Source organism: Jaculus jaculus, chromosome 12 (genome assembly GCF_020740685.1).
Source record: "Jaculus jaculus isolate mJacJac1 chromosome 12, mJacJac1.mat.Y.cur, whole genome shotgun sequence".
NCBI classification, from domain to species: Eukaryota; Metazoa; Chordata; class Mammalia; order Rodentia; family Dipodidae; genus Jaculus; species Jaculus jaculus.
The window spans coordinates 37028730-37051080 of record NC_059113.1 but is presented as its reverse complement, the minus strand read 5'-3'; the positions used below and the strand labels follow the sequence as shown (position 1 = coordinate 37051080).

At 44.5% G+C, this 22351-nt stretch overlaps 1 protein-coding gene across 1 annotated transcript in view; it reads left to right on the top strand.

Moving 5' to 3' along the window:
- Positions 1-22351, top strand: part of Myocd (myocardin) — a 107044-nt gene that overhangs the window by 49951 nt on the left and 34742 nt on the right. The window contains exons 3-5 of the mRNA XM_045131503.1: positions 4340-4395; positions 5807-5882; positions 9856-10017. Of these exons, the coding sequence (XP_044987438.1) occupies positions 4340-4395; positions 5807-5882; positions 9856-10017 (294 nt within the window). The remainder of the gene's footprint in view (positions 1-4339; positions 4396-5806; positions 5883-9855; positions 10018-22351) is intronic.

The following is a 22351-nucleotide window of genomic DNA, read 5'->3' as shown; positions in this document are numbered from 1 at the left end:
TATCCTTTAGAAGACAAATTGCACAGGACTCACATACGTCCCATCAACATTGCACAAGTGTGCAAACTAGGTCTTAGAAACCACAAGCTATTCATTGTTTTTAGACCTCTAAGGCTATCTGTCATTTGGGTACAGAAGAAGCCATTTATTACCAATCAAAAAGACAAATTATTTCCAAATTGTTACCACCTATGCTGAGCGTCTTCCTGACTGCTCAAAAGGCAGGGCAGTGAGAACAAACACTACTAAGCTCATTTTTTAAAATATTTTTTAAGTATTTATTTATTTACTTTAAGAGAGAGAGAAAGAGACAGAAGTAGAGAGGGAGGATGGGAGCACCACAACCTCCAGCCACTGCAAATGAACTCCAGGTGCACGTGCCCCTTGTGCATCTCGCTTACGTGGGTCCTGGGGAATTGAACCTGTGTCCTTTGGCATTGCAGGCAAGTACCTTAACTGCTAAGCCATCTCTCCAGCCCCTAAGCTCATTTTTTAAGTGGAAAACTAAGCAATAGGCAACTCTGTTGGAGTAGTTCAAGGTTATACCAAACACAGATGGAAAACAAGGAAATATCTCAAATAGATGGTGCCTAAATTCTCAGTTACCCAAGAGGTCTTATGTCTGAAATAACATATCTCCCAGCCCTTAAGAATCTTGTATACACTCATTATTAATCTATATTAATTAATGGCATAATAATTTACCAGCTAATTTTTTTTTAATTAAAACAAGCATTTATAAACTATTGCTCCTACCCCAGGCCACAATAGCAAAATTTTTCATTTGCCTGGGCTTGCTTTCTCTGGGCAGACATGCCCTCTCCCTTCAGCTCTTGCTATACTGAAACTCAATCCTGGCAGCCCATCACACTCCTTTTTAACACAGTTTGTGAAGGACCCTACATCAGAGCGTGCTGGCCTTACAAACTCCTGGCCATCATATGCATGTGGGCCTGTTAGAGCCCAGGCCCCTATGTCTGCCCCCTAGAACTTTGGTTTTATAGTTCTAAGGGGAGGCTCGCTCAAGAACTGAGATTTCTAACAAGTTCCCAATTTGTGATGAAGATGCTGGACCAGAGATCACACTAGGAACCAAGCTTCTGGCTGTCCCTGGTCTCCGGCTCTTTGAGTCTGCCCCTCGGTCCTTGTCCAGCAGTTTTATGAAGTATCAATAGAGCCCATTTCTCTCTGAGTGAGGGGTTCTCTGGAGGGGGGCTATAAAGTACCTCAACAGCTGCTGCCCCAAAGCCACACCCATTCCTGCCCAGAGGAGTCTGTCCTCAGCCTCAAATGTGTTCTTAGCCTCCCAACGGCCCATTTTCTCCATTGTCTGGGATCCCATTGGAGGCCTGAGGTCGTAATAGAGAGAAGACTGCAGGAGGCCTGCTCTTATCTACAGATCTTTTTTCTGAACTCTAAGTAAGCAAATGTTTATACACACAGCTGACCCAAATTAGCTGGAGCTGTAGGGACAGAAATAGGAATAGCTTGCAACTAGACTCCGAGGCGAGAACATGAATTCCCCTGTGAGGAGTGATTAATCTTCCTCCAGGGGGAGCGAGTCAGATGTGTGGCTGACTGGATTTATAACTGTATTTTAATTTGAAATCACATGGACTTATTTTTTTAATTTAGAAATTCAAATTCCTTTTCAATCTTAAATGTCAGTGTCCTTGAAATACAGAATTTTGCCATTTGATACTCCCCAGGCTGGCACCAGAAGTGGTCCTTTGTGTATTTTTCAAAAAAAAAGAAAGAAAAGAGAAGAAAATTAACTGTGGTGGGGGTCCATTACATTCTCTAGAGTCACAGGGAAGGCAAAGCTCAACCCAGGGGCCACAGCAGGGGACTTTTCCATTGTGTGACCCTCCTCAGCTGTATGTAAGAAGAGCTGTATGTACGTAGAAGCAGCCTGTGAACCTCGGTTTTCTTCCCGAGCTCCTGCAAAATGGACCTAGACTCCCAGCCAGTGGTAGAGGGTTCTAGCGACCCTGTGCTCCTCACATCAGAGATCAGAGAACTGAGCTGTGTGAATCATTTCACGGGGAAGTTGTTGATATAAATAAGCTTCATGAAGCTAAGCTTCGGGAAATACAGTTTCTTAGCATAATGAATAAGAAGTGAAGAAGTTTGGGAATGATAGAATCAAATATATTTCCCCTTAAGTCCCAAGTGCAATTAAAACCAATTGTGTTGGGAATGCATGAGCTATACAGAGATCTATTCATCTATTCCCTTTGGGGAACTTTTTTGAGGGAAGTGTTACACTTTTTAACTACTTATCAGTTGAAAACCCAGTTCCTTTACTAGATGATGAAAGTAATTCAACCACACCAATATGCAATGCTGAGTTAAACCTGACCTCCGGGTGACGGGACACGTGCAGAGCAACAGGTGCTCAGAGCCACGGGGCTTCAAGCAGACTGTGACCTCCAGACGTCCTCAGGACAAATTCCACCTGTGACCAAGCACAGGGAGAGGCAAGGCTTCTTGCTAAACGTCCCCAGAACCAAGTGAAGGAAAGTGCTTGAACCATAGTAGCGGTCCATGTATCTCTCAGTCTGAGTGGGGAAATGAGGAAGAGAGGGAACACCTACCGTGGCAGGCATGGCCGAGATCCCACTTTAAGACTGAAAATGAATATCAGCTGCATATAAACATTTGCTTACTTAGAGCTCCAGGACCATGGGAAATGTAATATCCAACCAAAATATTCATATTTTCCTATGAGAAAAAAACCCTCCTGATTGCTAGTCATGGTGAGGAGGAGGGAGTCTGTCAGCTGTGTTGAGAACAAGGCAGCCATGGGACTCTAATGCCATGGCCTCTGGTCAACACTGTGTTGGGATGAGACAGGGAGATTGATCGAGAGCGCACCATGGTGGTACCCACCATGCCTCCAACTGTGTCAGCTTGGTGTTCAATAAGCTGACAAAAACTGTGCTCAAGGAGCTGGAGAGATGGCTTGGCAGTTAAGGCATTTGCCTGGGAAGCCTAAGGGCCCTGGTTCAATTCTCCAGGACCCACATAAGCCAAATGCACAAAGGGACACATGTATCTGCCGTTCATTTTCAGTAACTGAAGGCCCTGGTGCACCCATCCTCTCTTTCTCTCTCTCAAATAAATAAATAAAATATATTTTAAAAAACTGTGCTCAAGTTGAGTGTGATCTTGCACACACACACGCTGATCTGGCCAGGAATTTCATTTTTATGTTGGCCAAGACTTGGAAGACAACTTCATTGTTGCAACTTAAGAATGAACATCTGTTGGAGGATTCGAAGAATCTCGATCTTGTGTTTCAGAAATTTATCCAGATTGACTTAAATTATAGATAGATAGATAGATAGATAGATAGATAGATAGATAGATAGATAGATAGAAAACAATTTTGTAACCTGTGATCAACCTCTTCACTTACAATGAACAGTGATTGTGATTGCAGAATGGGATTGTTCCAGACCAGAAAAAGCAATACAAATACAGGCGTTTGTTGAAGGCGGAGCCACAGCTTTGCTACATGGAGAGAGTTGACAGAACCAGGGTAAAGAGGTGCTCTGGAGAGGGCTGTGGAGGATGCAGAGAAGAGTGAAAGTGGTATACCTGCTAGGCTGTCTGTACTGCTCTGTGTTAGGTATGACTGTCCAGGGCCTGTGTCCACTGCTTGTGGACAGTATGAGTGTCACTCTAGGAGAGAGAGCAGGATACCAGAAGACTTAGGATCCAAACCCTAGTTGTGTAGAACCTGGGCAAGTCCATAGATTTATATGGGCCTAGGCTTTCCCACGGCATTGAGGGCCGCAGTTGGACTTCACTGTTTCCAAGGTCTCTTCCGGCCTTTGTATTCTGTTTCTCTGCTTCTCTCACGTAGCACCCTTGGCTGCATGTTCCTGACCAACCAGCCACATTCTGCATCGAAAGTGTAGTCTCTTCCTACAGTATGCCTCCACTCACCCCAGCCCACAACCATCCAGGCAGATTGTTTTTGAACCAAAAAGCAGAGCAAAGTCAATGAGGGTGCCGGTATCCCACACACCCCTCTGTTACACCTGGCCCTTCTGTTTCCTCAAGAATTTGGAATGCCTGCCCGCCACAGCTCTTCCCGCTGCGTACTCGGCCTCTGCTGGGCCTGCTGGTGTAGGCTTCAGTTCCACCTTCCTCTGTCCCCTGTGACTTCTGCGATGCTGGCGTCCTCCAGGCCTTTCTTCTTCTGTTGCTTGTGGCCTAATAACGGGCATCACTTCCAGACTGTGCGTAGCTCAGCAAGCACACAGCACCCTGCAAGCCTGACCCAGGCCCTGAGCCATCCTCTGCTCACCTCTTTATCTTTCTGTTGCAGCACTGAAAAGTCCAACTGAATTCCATGAGCAAAGAAAAAAATTGGATAGTGACAAGGTAATTTTTGCAAGCTGCCTTTCCTGAACTCGGGCTAGTGGTTGTAGATATCTGAATGCTCAGTGTAGCTAAAGCATGTGGAATTTCTAAGGCAAATTCCAGCTGGCCACTTCCCACACCGTCTTCATACTATGTGAACCAAAAATCTATGAAAATGGGACCAGCTATGTTAGCACTGAAACTGATGTTTTCAGCTTTTAGAAAATGTTCTGGATCTTTCTGATGTTGGGGGAAGTCATATTGAGCATGCGCTAGACGTCAAAAGTCCTGGTGAAGGAAAGCGAGGTGGTTTGCAGCTGCCTTGCCTGTCACTACAGTGCTTCCTTGGCAAAAGACAGATTTCCTTTGCCATGCCTCAGTGGAAAGGCAAGGTCTGTGGGCAGAGTTTATTGGTAGCCACGTAAAAGAAAAAGTAAGGATGTTCATTTTCTTTTCTGGATCAGGGAGTTGTTTTACTTTTTCATTTAAAAAGAAAAAAAAAATCCACGTATTTGGCACCTTTATAACAAAGGCAACCTGAATTTACCACTGGTATAAATACAATTTAGGAGCCATCAGCACTTTGAGTGCGGCAGGAATAAAAAGCGACGTCTGTTTCTTTGCCTGAGAGTTGCAGCAGCTTCGTAAGTTATCTGTGAGGGGACAGGGAAAGCGGGACTCTGCAAACCATCCAAGCGGCTTGTGAGTGGCTGAGATCCCTGCTGCCGGAGAATAAGCAAGAGGCGCAGACTGTCTTTTTGTCAGAACCGGTGAGCGGACAAGCCTAGAAACCAAGGCCTGGAGTCCTCCGCTGGCCCCACCCCCACCTGCGTCACCCCGACCCCTGGGGTGCTTCTGTTGACCTCAGTATGCCTCATCCCTCAGACCACTCCCCCAGCAGTGACAATGCCTTCCATTGTTTGGATCTGCAAGCCTCACATTGCCCCAGGCCAGACATCGTGGGAGAGGGCCTTCGGGCATCATGTTATAGCAGATGGGCTCTGGGGTGCTTTGTCACTAAACTTGGTTACTTTTGTGACTGTTTTAAGAGACAACAGAATAGGATTGATCACAGTACAGCAACTCTGCAATGTAACTACCATGTAGGAATTATTAACATACACCACCTGCCCTTGAAGGCATTCTGACCACCATGTTGGTGGTGTGGACCTGGGCTGCCTGGCCCTTACCGGCTCTCGCATTTGCAGCTCTTGACTTGGACCCAAGCTCTTTACCTATATTTTACTTTCCCCATGCTATTTCTTAGAAGGACCTTTGTTAATATCTTTTCACCAAAACATGGGAAAACAGGGATAGAGCAGTCCCATTTTCCATTTTCATTTTAAAAAGTGCTTTTCCCTTTCAGAGAAATTGAGGGTTTTTTTTTGTTTTAAGTTAAAACGTGGTGATTCTCCATGTTTGTGTTCCACAGACTGAGGAGGCCCTGAAGCGCAAGACCAGAAACAGGTCCGACTGCGCCAGCGTGGTTAATATGCACATACTCCAAGGTAAGGCTGCAGGAAATAATAAACTAGAAGATGCCTACCAAATGCCGGGCTGTTTTTCCAGTGTTCCCTGTCTCTTTGCACTTCCTTTCCTGGTCACATGAAAACATTTGGGCAGTCATCGAATCATTCACAGCCCCATAGGAGACTGACGTGGAAAGCCACACACTCGTGTCAGACTTGGACTCCAATCTCACATGTGCCCCGTGGTGACTCTAAGGTGTGGGTAGTTTGCATGAACCCTCTGAGCACATCAGAGATGCCCAGCATGTGGTGCTAACCATTGTCAGGGTGGATCTGTCATTGTGAATGTGACGGAGGCTCTCTAGTTGCTTCTGTAGCTGTCTAGGTAGCCATTCGATCCCATCTTATGGATGCATTTGTGTACTAGTGTGCGGGAATAGCAATCTCGGGAAATCAGTGCTGATCTATGCAGACCCAATTCTGTCTCCGGGTGCTGCCACCATGCCAGGGAAAGAGAGACAGAGCAACCAGCTAGTGGCCGCCATATTCCCGACAGCTGGGCAAGGCAGGTGAGGCCTCGTCTGCTCCTGTTGCATGAGTTACTTCCCTGAGGCGGAAAACCTCCAGACCACTGGAGCCCCGCTTCAGAGAGATACAGCTCCCCCATTGAGCAAAGACTGCACTGGTGTTTACTTGAGCTGGCAAACCCTGGAGTACAGAGATGAGGAAGACAAAGGTTCATGCCCTTACAGGACCCTCACGGGTAATAGAGGAGGCAGACATGAGACCAGCATTCACAGTCCAGAACTAGAGATAAGATGAACCGTGATGTGGGTGCACAGAGGAGCATTGCAGTCAGAAGGGACTGAAGAGGAGGTGGGACAGGGACTGGCGTGTGAAGTGTGAACCATGGATGAGAAGACGGAGGAGACTTTCAGGCGTAGTCTGCAGCATGCACACGGCACTGCCCTCCCTCCCTCTCTCTCTCTCTCTCTCTCTCTCTCTCTCTCTCTCTCTCTCTCTCACCAATTTCCTTCCAAAACTGGATGCCAGCTTTAATGGCCACAAAACGTCCCAAAATTGAGTGCATGTGATGAGTCTTCATTCTTCGTACAGCATCTTTTCTCATTCATACCGGCTTCCCAAAGCTGACTTTTGTCCAATCGTGGAATAAATGGGATGTTTGGAGGTGGAGGACTGTTTCTGGGTAGGGAGTAGAGAAAGGGACAACATAGAATTCAGGGAAACCTTGTGTGGTGCCAGACTTTGACCTGGACGAGGCAGCAAAGAATACCAAAGGCCTAGGTGACAAGAGCCTCACCACTTTTGCTCAGTGATATCATTGCAAAGACCTTGAAACAGCCTCTGCATGGGCACAAAATTGTAGCTACACAAGTAATCCAAGAAATGCCATTTCAAATGAGATACAGACTTCTCAGTGACCAAGTTAGCAAATAAAAATAAATATTCTGTGTGGCAAGAGAAAGGGAAATGCACTCATTCTCACACACAGTGCAACAGGGTCAGTGTTTCCAGAGGGCAACTTGGCAATGTGTATCAAATGGCTGGAAAATACATCTGCCCTTTAGCCTTGTAGCCTAACTCCTGATGTCTTATTTAAAGGAAATGATCAGATATGCAAAGAACTGTGTATTGTGATGCTTATCAAGGAGTTACTTTAGATGGTAAAACATCGAAACTGGTGAACTGCCCAACACTAGGGAATTCGCCTAATGAAGTTGTGGGTCATCCTTAAGGTTGAATGCCACATAGCCAACACAAGCACGGGATGCAAAGGAAAGTGACTTAATGAGAAAAGGCTTATAAGAGTCTTTCAGTGAAAAATGGCAGAGCACAAAACTGTATTTATAGCCAAGTTCTTGGAAGAAAAAAAAAAATCAAGCACATAAACAACCACATTCATGGCCCAATTCTTGGGAAGAAAAAGTATAGATCTAAGAATAAACATAAATAACTCAAAAAGACACCCAAGTACTAAAATTTACTGGCTGTAGGTGCAGATTCCCACAGCTTGCATTTTCTTTCACGTGCTTGTGTGGCAGCGATCACATTCATGATAATTATGAGGGCATAGTAGTGCTGTCATCAAAAAAAGCATGGAAGGATGGTATTGTAGCTCAACAGTAGAGCGCTTGCCCAGCACGCATGAGTCCCTGGCTCCTATTGCCAGCACCTCAAAAATAGGAAGAAGAAAAAAAGGCATGCTTCTTTCATCATCAAATGAAAGTATCAGCAGTGGGGGGAGGGGCGCTGGGTATTTAGCCCAGTGGTAGAGTTCTTGTCTAACAAGCACAAGACCCTAGATCCAGTTCCTAGCACCAGAAAAATAACAGACAGATAGATAGATATATCTCAGTGAATAATAGGTTTGCCACATGTCTCTGGCGGCATCTATGGAAGCCTCTCTTCTCTCCAACAGAAATTTGGAAGTAGCTTCATGGAGTACAAAACATCTACTAGAGGGCTGGAGAGATGGCTTAGCGGTTAGGTGCTTGCCTGTGAAGCCTAAGGACCCCGGTTCGAGGCTCGGATCCCCAGGTCCCACGTTAGCCAGATGCACAAGGGGGCGCACGCATCTGGAGTTCGTTTGCAGAGGCTGGAAGTCCTGGCGCGCCCATTCTCTCTCTCTCCCTCTATCTGTCTTTCTCTCTGTGTCTGTTGCTCTCAAATAAATAAATAAAAAATATTTAAAAAAAAAAAAAACATCTACTAGATGCTAGATGCAAAATGACCCCTGCTCTCCAAGGGCCATTGCTTACAGTAACTGCTACAGGAAAGCTACAGGGGGCTGTGAGAAAAGAGAGACTTAGGTAGGCATTCCAATAGAACCTAGAAGAGGAGCAGAAGCGTGCAGGTTGGGGAAAGAAAGAAGAAGGCTAGTGCGGAGAGGTGAACTCAGTAGGACATGGAGGAAGGAATGTGAGAGAGTCAAAAGGGATAAATAAGACCAGGCTTGCTAGGGTGGCAAGTTTAAAATGGAGAGCTCCAGGCCCTGGAGAGAAGGGGATTTCTCTGTAAGGCCTGTGAGCGACTGACTGAGAGGCTGTATGCAGGATAGACTGGAGAGCCCTGAGACCTGGAGTCCAGCAAGAAGCCCCCACTATGGCTTCTAAGTAATGGTTTGGGGGTTTCAGGCTGAGACACTCCCATTCTCTGATGTAGTGCTTCTGGACAAGCCCGGCGTGGTGCAGCCAATCAGGCAGCCTTCTGCTCCCTCAGCCGCCAGACATCAGGTCCAATAATGACAGAACAACCGGGCTGGGTGACCTTTGTATGAATGCCTCATCTTCTAGATTTGGCAAGTTAAAGGGGAAGCTGGAAACTCCTTACCTTACATTTCTCCTCCATGTTCTAGTGCAGAAATCTGTCAGTGTGCTGTGCAGAGCAAGGCTGGTGTCGGCTCCGTAGGGAAGGCCTTAGGGATTTATACTTGACCTTTCCCATCTTCCAAATGATAAGAAACTGTTGGATGAATTCAATTCAAAACGGAAAATCCCTCTGTTTAATTAAATAGCAGTTTCAAAGGAATTTTTTTCCCTTTTATAACATATCTGGACATTTCCCTCTCAGTATCACAACATTGGCAAGTTTAAAACCCTTGAAAAGTTACACTGATCACCAGGACATGATATTTACTGCAGGCTCGGCCAGTGCCAGTCATTCTCCAAAGCCTAGTGCTTAGGGTCAGGCAAGCAACACACAGACCCCATGGACTGCTTGCTTACAAAATTGCCAAATTGCATTAAAAAAAAAAAACAAAAACAAATCCTCGCAAGGCGAGTTTCTCTAACTTTTCTGTGTGCTTCTCTATTTGCCTTTATTTGGAAGTGTCTGGTCCTTGGTGCTAATCCCTGTGAAGTGATGATGATTGCATTGAGAAATTATTAGGATGGTGGAGAATGGCATGACACAGTGTTTTGTAACCGTGAGCCAAAAAAAAAAAAAAAACTTGAAATTCTAAAACCGATCCTTTTGTGTTTCAATCCCGCAGCCTCCACTGCAGAAAGATCCATTCCAACTGCTCAGATGAAGCTGAAGAGAGCCCGCCTCGCCGATGACCTCAACGAGAAGATTGCTCTCCGACCAGGGCCCTTGGAACTGGTGGAGAAGAACATACTCCCTGTGGATTCAGCAATGAAACAAGCCATAAAAGGTAGTTGGTGTGAAAAATGTCATGCCTGTCCCTAACGCGTAAGCCCTGAAGGTAGCTACAGTGTTAGCACGCTGGAACTTTCAGAAACAACGTCTCCCCCTGATGCTCCATGCTCCGTGCCACGTGCTGTCCCTCAGCACGATCCCAGTCCCGGAGGTCCACATGCACTATGGCCCAGCCACCTTCTCACTTCTTAAGCAGGTTAAGGGCTGGAGAAATGGCTTAGCAGTTAAGGCACTTACCTACAAAGCGAAAAGACCCGGGTTTGATTCCCCAGGACCCACGTAAGCCATAGGCACAAGGTAGTACGTGTACCTGGAGTTTGTTTGCAGTGGCTAGAGGCTCTGGCACACCCGTTCTCTCTATCTGCCTCATACTGTCTCTCTATTTCTCTCAAATGAATAAAGAAAATGGACTTAAGCAGGTGAAGAGCCTGCCCAGCCATGATCCTTAAAATAGCTCCCAGGCATGGTCCCATCTGTATAAATCACGCTCAGCCTCTTCAGCTTCCCATGATAAAGAGGGGGAAAGGCTAGAGTGTTGGCTCATGCCCTGCACTTATGAGGCTGGAGCAGGAGGATGGCAGCAAATTAGGGGCCAACCTGGGCTCCATGAGTTCCAGCCATCCTGGGCTACCGAGTGAGACCTGTCCTAAACAAGGAAACAGGGGCCTGGAGAGATGGCTCCGCCACTAAGGGTGCTTGCTTGCGAAGATTAATAGCCCAGGTTGGAGTCCCCAGTGCCCACATAAAGCCAGATGCATAAAGTGGCACGTGTGTCTGAAAGTTCACTTGTAGAAGCAGGGGGCTCTGATGCCCCCATAGCTACTCTTTTCTTTCTCTCTCTCTCTCATACACACACACATAAATACATAAATAATTTTAAAATAAGAGAATAGAGTAAGTCAGGGAAAAAAAATGGAGTGGGCCCACACAGTGGAAAGAACACTAGCCTTGAGCCAGAACAGCTGCACCCCAGATTGGCTGCAGTTACCGAGGCTGATCCCAAGTCACTTCGCCTCCTGGAGATGGACATGGCAAAGCCAACCCTGCCTGGGCTGTCAGGATTGAGGCCCACCCTATAGGAAGCACGTGAGACTCTTGGGTAGCTGTCATGCGTGCTGTGGGATCAAAATACAAACACTTGGGGAGGACTCGTTAGTTCTGTCATAAACTGCATAAAGACATTTTGTAGACTTTTGACCCAAATAGCCTGCAAGTACTAAATCCATTCAGGAAGGCTATGAGCTGGGCCCTGGGAAGACAGGATAGAGAGGAGAAAGGGGAGGTTAACATTCCCATAGGCAAATTGGCTTTTCCTCCAACTAAGCCACAAGCAGCTCCTGAGGGCTATTGAAAGACAGATATAATTAACTTAGTTTTTCTAATTTATTTGTATTTGATAATTTCCTACATGTATATAATGTATTTTAATCATAGTCCCGCTCCATTACCTTTTCTTGTCTCCTTCCTACTTCTACGGAACCCATTCTTCCCACCTAGTCCTTCTACTTTCACGTCGTCTTCTTGTCACTCAGTGAGTTTAACCAGGATCACTTATATCTTACAGAGCTTGGCTACTCACAGGTAGCTACACCACTGAAGAAAAGGTCTCCCTTTCCTCCACCAATCATTAGATGCCACTAACTCCTCAAAAGAGGTAGGGCCTAGGCGAGCCCCTCCCTCCTAGCAACTACTAATTGCCAATAACTTCTCAGGGAGGAGGAGAGGAAGCCTTGTGAGCCCATCCACTATCCATAACTAACAGCTGATGGGCCCCATCTTGTGCAGGTTTTGCGAAGGCGACCACAGCTGCTACAAATTTATGACCACGATAGCCATGTCCTGTAGGGAAGACAGTGTTCAACAACAGTCTTCCCCTCCCACCAGCCCCTACATTCTTTCCACCCCTCTTTCATGATGTTCCTGAGCCTTGGAGCATGTGATATGAATGTCCCATTTAGGGCTCAGTAATCAACAGTCACTTATCTTCATCACTCTGACCAGTTAAGAGTCTCCGCAGTAACTTCCACCCATTGTAAAAAGAAGCTTTTCGGACCAAAGCTGAGAGCAGAACTAAGCTAAGGGCGCAAACCTAAGAAGTCAGTGCGATGGGCACAATGTGTTTATTAAGTAAAATAGCAGAGGTGGCTTCCCCACTAGGACCTGTGACATCCCCAGCCATGGGCTTCCTGGCAGGATTCCAGCGCCAGAAGCAAATTCCCTCCTATGAAGCAGGCCTCAAATCCTATCAGAACACAGGTGCGCGCATCCTGACAGTCACCAGTGGGTGGGCCCATCTTTCCTGGAAGGTTGGTAGGACAGTAATAAATGTTTCAAAATGTTGTGAAAAGTATGTGTAAGGACACTATGCTAAGCTAAGCTTACTATGGAAATTATTTTGTTAATCCACATTTTGGTCTCACCTATCCATTCAGCATGTGAATGTTGCCTTTAGGACTTGTAAGTGTAGAAATAGGAATTCTGGGAGGGTGTGTTCTCATCTGCCAGTGCCCTCTCACATAGGCCACAGCGGTCTTCTCTCTTCAGACCATCCCTTCACACTGCATGCCTTGTGCTTTGAACTTAGCCTTCAGTTCTAAAGAGTACACTCTCTCCATCACTACTCGGATACAATGTCAGACAGGAAAAAAAAAAATCTACATTTAGCATCTCTTACCATTTCTTAAAACATTCCAGCCCATGCTCTTAAAATTAATATTTATCGGCTAGAGAGATTGCTTAATGGTTAAAGTACTTGCCTGCAAAGCCTAAAAGTCCAGGTTCTATTCCCCAGTACCCAGGAAGCCAGATGCACAAGGTGGCATGTGCAGTTGGAGTTTGTTTGCAGTGTCTAGAGGCCCTGGCGTGCCCATTCCCTCCCCCCCCCTTTTTCTCTCTCTCTCTCTCTCTCTCTGTCTCTCTCTCTCTCTCTCGCATGCACGCGCACACGCGCTCTCGCTCTCGCTCTCTTTATCTCTCTCTTTCTCTCTCTCCCTCTCTAGTAAATAAATAAAAAATTAATTAATTAAATTAAGTGTTTAAACATTAAATTTATTTCTCTATTGTGGGTAAAATAGTTTCAGTTTGATCCTTACACTTACAGTAAGACTATTCATTGACACTTGGTGTCTCTTTCCTTCTGTGCTGCCTTGTCTCTGCTACTTACACAGAAGAACATTCCATCCATCACCAATATCCTCATTCTTGCCCTTTACTATTTGATTTTATGCCTAATGATTTCACATACAGCAGCTTCAAACTTCTGTATAATTAGGTCTTTTCATCTTTTTCTTCATAGCTTCTTGATTTGTTATTATTGAAAATATTTCCCAGCTCAAGAATATAAAGTTTTTTCATCTGGTTTATCTTCTACCACTTCTCTATGGTACCCTGTATTTACACTTAAACCCTGAGTGCCACTGAAAATATTTAAGGACTGACACATCTACTTTCTTTTTTTTTCTACAAATGATGTATATTATAGGCATGATGTATATTATAATCTTCAAAAGCTTCTTTTTTTAAAATTATTTATTTATTTATTTGAGAGCGACAGACACAGAGAGAAAGACAGATAGAGGGAGAGAGAGAGAATGGGCGCACCAGGGCTTCCAGCCTCTGCAAACGAACTCCAGACGCGTGCACCCCTTTGTGCATCTGGCTAACGTGGGACCTGGGGAACCGAGCCTCGAACCGGGGTCCTTAGGCTTCACAGGCAAGCACTTAACTGCTAAGCCATCTCTCCAGCCCTTCAAAAGCTTCTTTAACTTAGTCTGATTTTTCTATTGACTCTTGGCCACTTCCAGGAGTGCATTAGAGATAAATTTATGGTTAGCTTTTCATATGCCAACTTCAGAATTCTGTTAGAATTCTGTTTGGGATTACAAAAGTTTATAGATTACTTTGAGGTGAATGCATATGTTTAAAATATATGTATCCTTCCTTCCAAGTTAAAAATATGTTTGTAGCCACTTAGCCAAATATTTTCTTTCCCTTAGTCTAGTGCATTGTTGTTGTTTGAAGTCAAACCTTCTGGATCACTGTGACATATTGGAAACCTTTTAATTTTGCCCATTAATTAATTTTTCTTGCAATCTTTAAGATTTTCTTAATATTGTTTTTGGTTTGGGTCTTGCTGTAGTGCTGGCTGGCCTGAAATTCTCTCTCTCTCTCTCTCTCTCTCTCTCTCTCTATACATATATATATATATTGTGGTCATTTAGCTTGAACTCTGGGCCTTGTGCATGCTAGGCAACCTTCGATCACTGAGCTATACACCCAGCCCTTACAATTTTCCTAATAATTCTAATAACTTTCTCAGGTTACCTTAAGTTGTTTAGGTGAAAAGTCATGTATCTACAAGTGACTGAAATGTATTTCCTATTTCCTATTTTATTCTGCCTTGGTGTACTCACTGATACTGGAAAGACATGTATTTCATAATGCATAATAGATAAGATTTACAAGTTTATGTGGGGCTGGGGGTGTCTCTGAGGATAAAGTGTTTGCCACAGAAGCATGAGCACCTGAATTTAGACGCTCAGAGCCCACAAAACTCCAGAGGCCATGACAGGCTCTGGACGATGAGGAGGGAGGTGGAAACAGAACTTCCCAGAAGCTGGCTGGTCAGCTAGCTTGGCAAAAGCAACAGGAAACAAGAGATCCTGCATTAAATGACCTGAAAGGCAAGTACTGACGCCATACATGCATGGTGGAACATGTGCAACTCCCCTCACACACATGAAAGTGTACATACACGTACATCATGCACACATAAAGGTATATATAGATATTGGTTGCAGATTTAATTTTTCTGTAGTTTATTTCTGAATTATCTTATATACTTACATCTACAAATTATATGAATTTTATTTTAAAATTACATAGAAGCCGGGCGTGGTGGCGCAAGCCTTTAATCCCAGCACTCGGGAGGCAGAGATAGGAGGATCACCGTGAGTTCGAGGCCACCCTAAGACACCATAGTGAATTCCAGGTCAGCCTGGGCTATAGTGAGACCCTACCTCGAAAAACCAAAATAAATAAATAAATAAAATTACATAGATAATACACTGTCCTTAGTATATTACATAAGTCAATGTATTTTATGGCATATATACTATATATGAAATATCTTCATCTTATGTGAATATATTCACATCATGCATATACAATTTATACAGATGTAATAAACAACAGGTTAATATACAACAAATTTAATAGTCATATATATATATATATATATATATATATATATATATACACACACACACACATATATATACATACATATATATATATACATATATATATATATGCATAGAATGCATACTGCGGTTTTTTATTTATTTGAATTATCAATATATTGACATTGCTTTGCATGAGCCAGGAGGGTGGTAAGCTTGAGGCCTGCCTGGGCTTTTTATATAGCCTGGCTATATAGCAAGACTCTATCTCAAAAAAAGTGATAGTATATCATGGTGTTATATTTTATTTCACATTATATTGATGATAACAGTTTCATTTTGTTTCTCTTAAATGGGAATCAGTAGTCATTCACACTCATATATATTTTTTTTCACACACACATTATATATATGGTTTTGATGTAGGAAATGTTCTACTAAAAGTTTAGATATTCTAAGGAAATGATCTACTAAAAGTATTTTACATAACATATGCAATGCTTAAAATCTTTCCAAAACATGTGAAAAGACAATGGCATAGATTTCCTCATTAATTAGTCATGTGGGATTGTTTCCTTTCTAATAATCCTTAAATTCTCAATAATAAGCTTTTATGAATTTTGTCATTAGAAAATGCTAGCCTTTCGTTTGGGGTTTTGCATGCCCAGGCAGGACAGCTCTTCTTAATGGACCAGATAGTAAACTTTAGTCTCAATCTGTTGTAACGGTCTAGCAATCACAGCAATAAGTGAACAAATGAGCATGACTATGTACCAATAAAACTTTATTTAGAGACAAAAGCACCAGGCCAGTTTGCCTGCCTATAGAGCTTTGTCATCTTCTGACTGTAACCAGTGAAAGAGGGGAAGAAGAATGAAAGTCCTTACCCACTTATTAAAACAGGCACAGTGTAGATCTGAACATGTGAACACATTTCTTCTATTGACCTGCTTTCCACTGGATGGCTGAGAAATGTCTTCTGGCTGAGTATCATTTCCCAGAAATAACTGTGTACTGTGGAAGAAGGAGCACAGAATTTGACAGGTCGCTAGTTCTGTCATAGTACTCCATAGAGAGCATTGACTTAGCTTCTTGTTTTATCAGAGAAAGTAGGAGTTTGGTGGTTCACACCTTTAATCCCAGCACTTGGGAGGCTGAGGTAGGAGAATCACTATGAGTCTGAGGCCAGCCTGGACTAGAGTGAGATCTTATCTCAAAAGAAGGAGGAAGAGGAAGGAAAAAAAGAAGGAGAAGAAGAAAGCAGTGGAGAGACATGGGAAGGGTTCTCCAGTGAGCCAGAGCTGAGTTTATGTGCGAGCAGAGTCATGTATGTAGAAAACCTTGTCTGGTTGCTGTGAGGAGTGGACTCACGAGAGGCAGAAATGAGCCAGAGCTCTAATGGCAGGTGGCTCCACTTTATTTAAAGAGAGCTGATCAAAGCTGAACAGGGGTCCTGAGTGTGAGTGTTCAAGAAAGAGCCAAGAAAGTAGCTGATTTCCCATGAGTTGATCATAGATCACCCACTGATACCCAGATTTCTCTCTTGGCCAATTAAGTAAATGGTACTTCCCTTTATCAAGTGAGATATAGGAGTGGAAGGGAAGGGTGAGGAGAGATGACTTGTCAAGTTCTTGTTTAATGGTTGAATTTGGAGGGCTCAGATGATGCAAAAGTAGATGGTTAGTAGGCAATGAATTCTTTGAAGTCAGAGTTTATAAAGTATTGGTCTACCACTACAATCTTGGAAGTCTTCAATGTATATGTTATAATTTAAATTGATGGAAAGATAAAGAAAAAAAGATAAGATTGCCCTTCCATGAATTTTCTTCATCTAATATTTAAGGAATATCTTCTATATGCCAGACCCTACTCTAAGTACTTGGAATATAAAAATGATCAAAACACACAAAGAGGACTGGGGAGATGCTCAGTGGGTGAAGTGCTTGCCAAGCAAACATGAGGACCTGGGTTTAAATTTCCATGTAAAAATCCAGTTATGGTGGCATGCGCCTATAATCCCAGTGCTGGCAAGACAGAGATAGCAGGATCCCTAGAGTTAACTGGATAACTAGTCTAGCCAAATTGGTGAAAACAGAGTTCAGTAAGACATCTTGTCTCAAAAAACGGGGGCTGGAGAGATGGCTCAGCAGTTTAGGTGCTTGCCTACAAAGCCTAGTGACTCATGTTCAATTCTCCATTATCCACATAATGCCAGATGCACAAAGTGGCACATGCATCTGGAGTTTGTTTGCAATGGCTGGAGGCCCTGGTGCACCCATTCTTTCTCTATCTATCTATCTATCTATCTATCTATCTATCTACCTACCTACCTACCTATCTATCTATCTCTCATTCAATCTCTCTCTCTCCCTGTCTCTTTCTGCTTGCAACTAAGTAAAAAATAATCTTAAAAATAAGGCAAAGAAGCCAGGCATGGTGGCGCACATCTTTAATTCCAGCACTCAGGAGGCAGAGGTAGGAGGATCATCAAGAGTTCGAAGCCACCCTGAGAGTACATTGTGGATTCCAGGTCAGTCTGAGCTAGCATGAGACCCTACCTCAAAAAAACACAATAAATAATAAATAAATAAATAAATAAATAAATAAAAATAAGGCAAAGAACAATTGAGAGGAAGATACCTTATGTCAATCTTTGGCCTACATAGATACACACACAAGTGCACACACACACACTCACATGCCCACACACATGTGGACATACATACACACACATACACACATGTAAAAATAACACAAGTATTTCTGGTCTGACACCTCTGACATTCCTGTGGAAAACATAAACAGTAAGCAAAGTCAAAATAAATAAGGACATTAGATCCCCTGACAAAAGGTAACAACTGCTATACACACAGAAGTAGCTAGGGTACAAAGACTCACGTATGAAAAGAGAACAGAGGGCAAGAGAGCTGACTCAGCATTAAGCGCACTTCCAGGGCAAACAAGAGGCCCGAGGGGGCGTGCAACTATGAGCTCCAGTCTCCAGAGCCGCGCAGCACAGATTTGCATGGCCACGCGCACCTGTAACCCTAGTCCTGCAGGGGAGCAGAGCACTGAGAATCACCGGGGCCCCACTAGCTCCAGAACTAGTAAATGGAGATGCTCACTCAAAACAAGACCAGGAAGAGCGATGGCGCAGGACACCCCAAGTTCCACTCTGGCCTCCGCAGGTGAGCAACCCCCACCACAGACAAGGGTGTGAGGCTCTGCAAGGGCCCCGGCACAAGCACATGCACACCACCCCCCCACACACACACACACACACACACGCACGAAGAGAAAGAGGGAAGAGAACTGAACGTGGGCTCTTAGGCAGTAATACGTAAGACAAACCGAATCTGTGTCAAATAAAAAAGGAATGGCTGTCTTAATCCAGGAAAATTCCAGAAGTGGACATCAGTCCTGGGGAATTGGCCCTTATTCTTCAGTCCTTGCATCCACTTCTATTTTTTTAAACTAATTTATTTATTTGAGAGAGAGAGAGGCAGATAGAGAGAAAGAGAGAATGGGTGCACTAGGGCCTTTAGCTACTGTAAATGAACTCAGACGCATGCACGCCCTGCATCTGGCTTACATGGGTCCTAGGGAATCGAACCGGGGTACTTAGGCTTCTCAGGCAAATAACCGCTAAGCCATTTCACCAGCCCCTGCATCCACTTCTTTAGCAGTGCTCTTCCTTACGCAGGTATGAGTTATATGACAAATGACCACATACTGTGAAGTATCATAAGGCAGAGGAGCTACTGAGAGACCAGCTAGAGACACAGCAGTTGTGGCCCTCCCAGTGACAAAGAGGACCCAGCTGGCCCTTCTACTTGTCACTCTGGTGATTACACCTCCTCCGGGTGAGGCGGCGGTGAGAGCCGTGGGGGGACTTTGCATCATCCGCATGGCCTCTGTGTATTTTGTCTTCCCCATCCACGCGCCGTTCCAGTGGTGTTTACATTTCCCAACTCTTCCCAGCTGTGTCTATGTTTCTGTCTGGCTTGAGAGGCCCACTCCATCATTGTCAGACCTCCCTCCAAGCTTCATGAAGGACTAACAACTCTCCAACTCCGAGATGGAATGGTCTAGATCTTCTCCTGATACCAGGCATGACTTTGACAGCCAACCTGCCTACCTGGGAGCATTCCTCTTATTTCTGGATGTGATTCCTCTTGCAGTCAGTTGAATAACCCCACTATGCAATCTTTTCCTCCCAGGCTTTTCTGCCCCAAACTTGCCTTTCTCTTACGATGCCAGTTGCCGATCCCACTTCCAACCTATGAGTTTCTTCTCTGAACCCTTAGCTCTCCAGACATCAGACGATGGAAACTCCACCACTGCTCTGGGATGACGCAGTGTGCAGGAACACAGGCCCGGATTTCCTTGTGGCCATCTTTCAAAGTTCACACCTGACTGCTTGTCTTTTTTTTTTGTAGAAAATGCATGTCTGATCAGAACACTGCATATAACCACCATTACATTGCATGAGAGTGGTTATTTATATGCATGATTTTAGGATGGCCTTATTCGGTTGATGAGTGCTCGTTTTTATTAAAATGTTTCTATCTTGAGGCGCCTGAGGTCTACTCTTAGCTTGTGAATTCTCTCACTGATCATCAGATAGTCTCTTCACTGGACATGAACATCTCTTATCTCCTGAGGAAGCCATGTGCTTCCCAGATGCCTGACTTCTGACATGAATAAGACAAAATGCAGCTGGATTTCCCACCTTCTCAAACAGTAGGAAGATCCTCCCAAACAGTTTTTACGCTGTCCTTGGACTAGGTCAGGTTTCCCCACTGGAGTCAGTTACTATTCAACCAGTGGTTTAGAGAGTGTAGCATTGTCAAAGATAAAATGCATACTTTTTATCACCAAACCCTATAATATTGAGAGCAATATGCCTGACTCCCCCCCCCACACACACACACACAGACCTGGTGCAGAAGTCACCCATCTCTAGCTACACTTACATTTCTGGAAGACTCTGTAGTTACCTGTGCTCATCTGTGACTGCCAGGTTCACACCTCAAAATAAAATTCTCTTACTCACTAAGAATCCAGTCAGTGTCCAAAGACGAAGCTTTGACACTGACTATCCATTTTAAAGGCAGATATACAATAACCATGGAGCTATGCCAAGTGGCAGGGGTGTTTGTTTTGGCATAAAAAGGAAAGAGTTTGCTTTGGCATAACTTTCTCATGAACAAAACTCTATCATTCCTCAATGAGAAATCACTTCCAAAGTACAAATGATCCTTAGGGGAAAGAAATGTATGAAGGCATACATGACAAATGCTTTTCTGAGGAAAAGTTCTGGGAAAGGAGGTGGTATCGGAGAATTGGGGAGCAGGAAGCTCTGGGAGGAAGGGAGAATGCTGAGAGAGGAAGGCACTGGCTGGTGACCTGCATGGCTTTGATCCTACAGAAGCCATCTCAACATTATGGGGATGTGTGTAGGACATACCCAAAGAGGCCTGGAGTTGGGGACAGCTTGCTGGACCCTGAGGGGCAGCCCGAGGTACCAGGAGGGGCTGAGTGGTGTCCCGTGAAAGAAGAAGGAAAGACAGGGCTGAGTAGCTCATGCTCAGGATTTAATCTTCAGAGTTGACACATATTAATACTCACCCCGGTGAGCTGCTTTCCTCAGTCTATGAAGTCCCAGAAACAAGTCAAAAGAGTTCAGGCAGGTTCTGGAGAGATGGTTCAGTGGTTAAGGTGCTTGCCTGTAAATCCTAATGACCCAGGTTCAATTCCCCAGTACCCACGTAAAGCCAGATGTCCAAAGTGGCGCATGCATCTGGAGTTCATTTTCCAGCAGCTAGAGTCCCTTGGCTTGCCCATTCTTTCCCTGTCTATGTGTCTGTCTCTCTTCTCTCTGTCTCTCCCTGCTTATAAATAAAATAAATTATAAATAAATAAATAGAAAGAGTGCAGGCAAATTTCTGAGGTGTCAAAGATCTGAGGACAAGGAATTCCTATTCATTCCAACTCACATACACCCATTTCTACAGTGGAGTTATTGATCTTCTTCAGCCAATGTCCCACTTTGGTAGGAGGATAGAGTCTGCAGGCCCCTGTGTGCTGTGACATAGACTCGAGTGTCTTCAGGCAAGAGCTATGTAAACCACAGCTACGTTTACATGTGTGACGAATGATGTTCTACCTCAGGAAACTGGTCATGCTTTACTTGCTTTCGGGAGGTTGTTGGGGTGGTTAGTCTGTCCTCCTGCCACGCACTGGACTAACTTGCAAATAAGAAAAGCAAGAGGTACATTTTCACATCCCATGTCTCCCTTCCCAGTGCTTAGTGGGGGTCCTAGTGGGATGGTAACCAGGATTTCACCATCTCACTCTAATCTTGGAGTTTAAATGTTGATGCAGAGGAGATTACAGATGACTCAGTCATAATCACTTCTGGGGAGATGGCGAGCTCAGATTCAGTTGCCAGTCCAAGGTCCCCAAGGGGCCAGTGCCTAGAGTCAGCCCTGAGGACATAGCCAGGAGATGATGTCAGAGCTTCCCAAAGTGCATCCTTGTCATTGCACAGCTTGATGTGTCTGCAGGGACAATGGCCAGTAACTCTGGTCTCCCGGTCAGCCTCTTGCCATAGGAGATTGGAGCAGAGGCCCAAGTCACAGACAGGTACAAGAGAGAGATATGGATGTGCTTAGGGGAGAGCTGGGTAAGGTGACCTTTTTCCTTCTCTGCATGAGCCTGGCTTGAACCAGGAAGGACAGGGTGTAACTGGTGATCTTTCCAGGACAGGCACTCATCCTGCCTTAGGGGAGCTTGGCTTTCCCAGAATGAGCCTCTCAGGACAGACGGAATTATCTGGCCCTGGAGCTGTGCTGACCTTTGCAAAACTGACCACAGACTAAACTGCCTCCCGGGTGGTCTCTTTATTTGTGATCATGTTAAAATTGAGACCAACAGATGCTCTGAACAGAAACAATAACAATACTCATAGGAGCTAGAAGGGATTGGACATTCACATTATCAGGGACCGGGCTCAGTGCTATTCAAATGTGATTTCTTGAAGCCCCAAGACGTAGCTGCTGTTATGATTCCCATTTTCTCTAGATGAGGACACTGGAGCCCACAAAGATTAAGTTGCCAATATTCCTAGTGCCCCTGACTTGATAG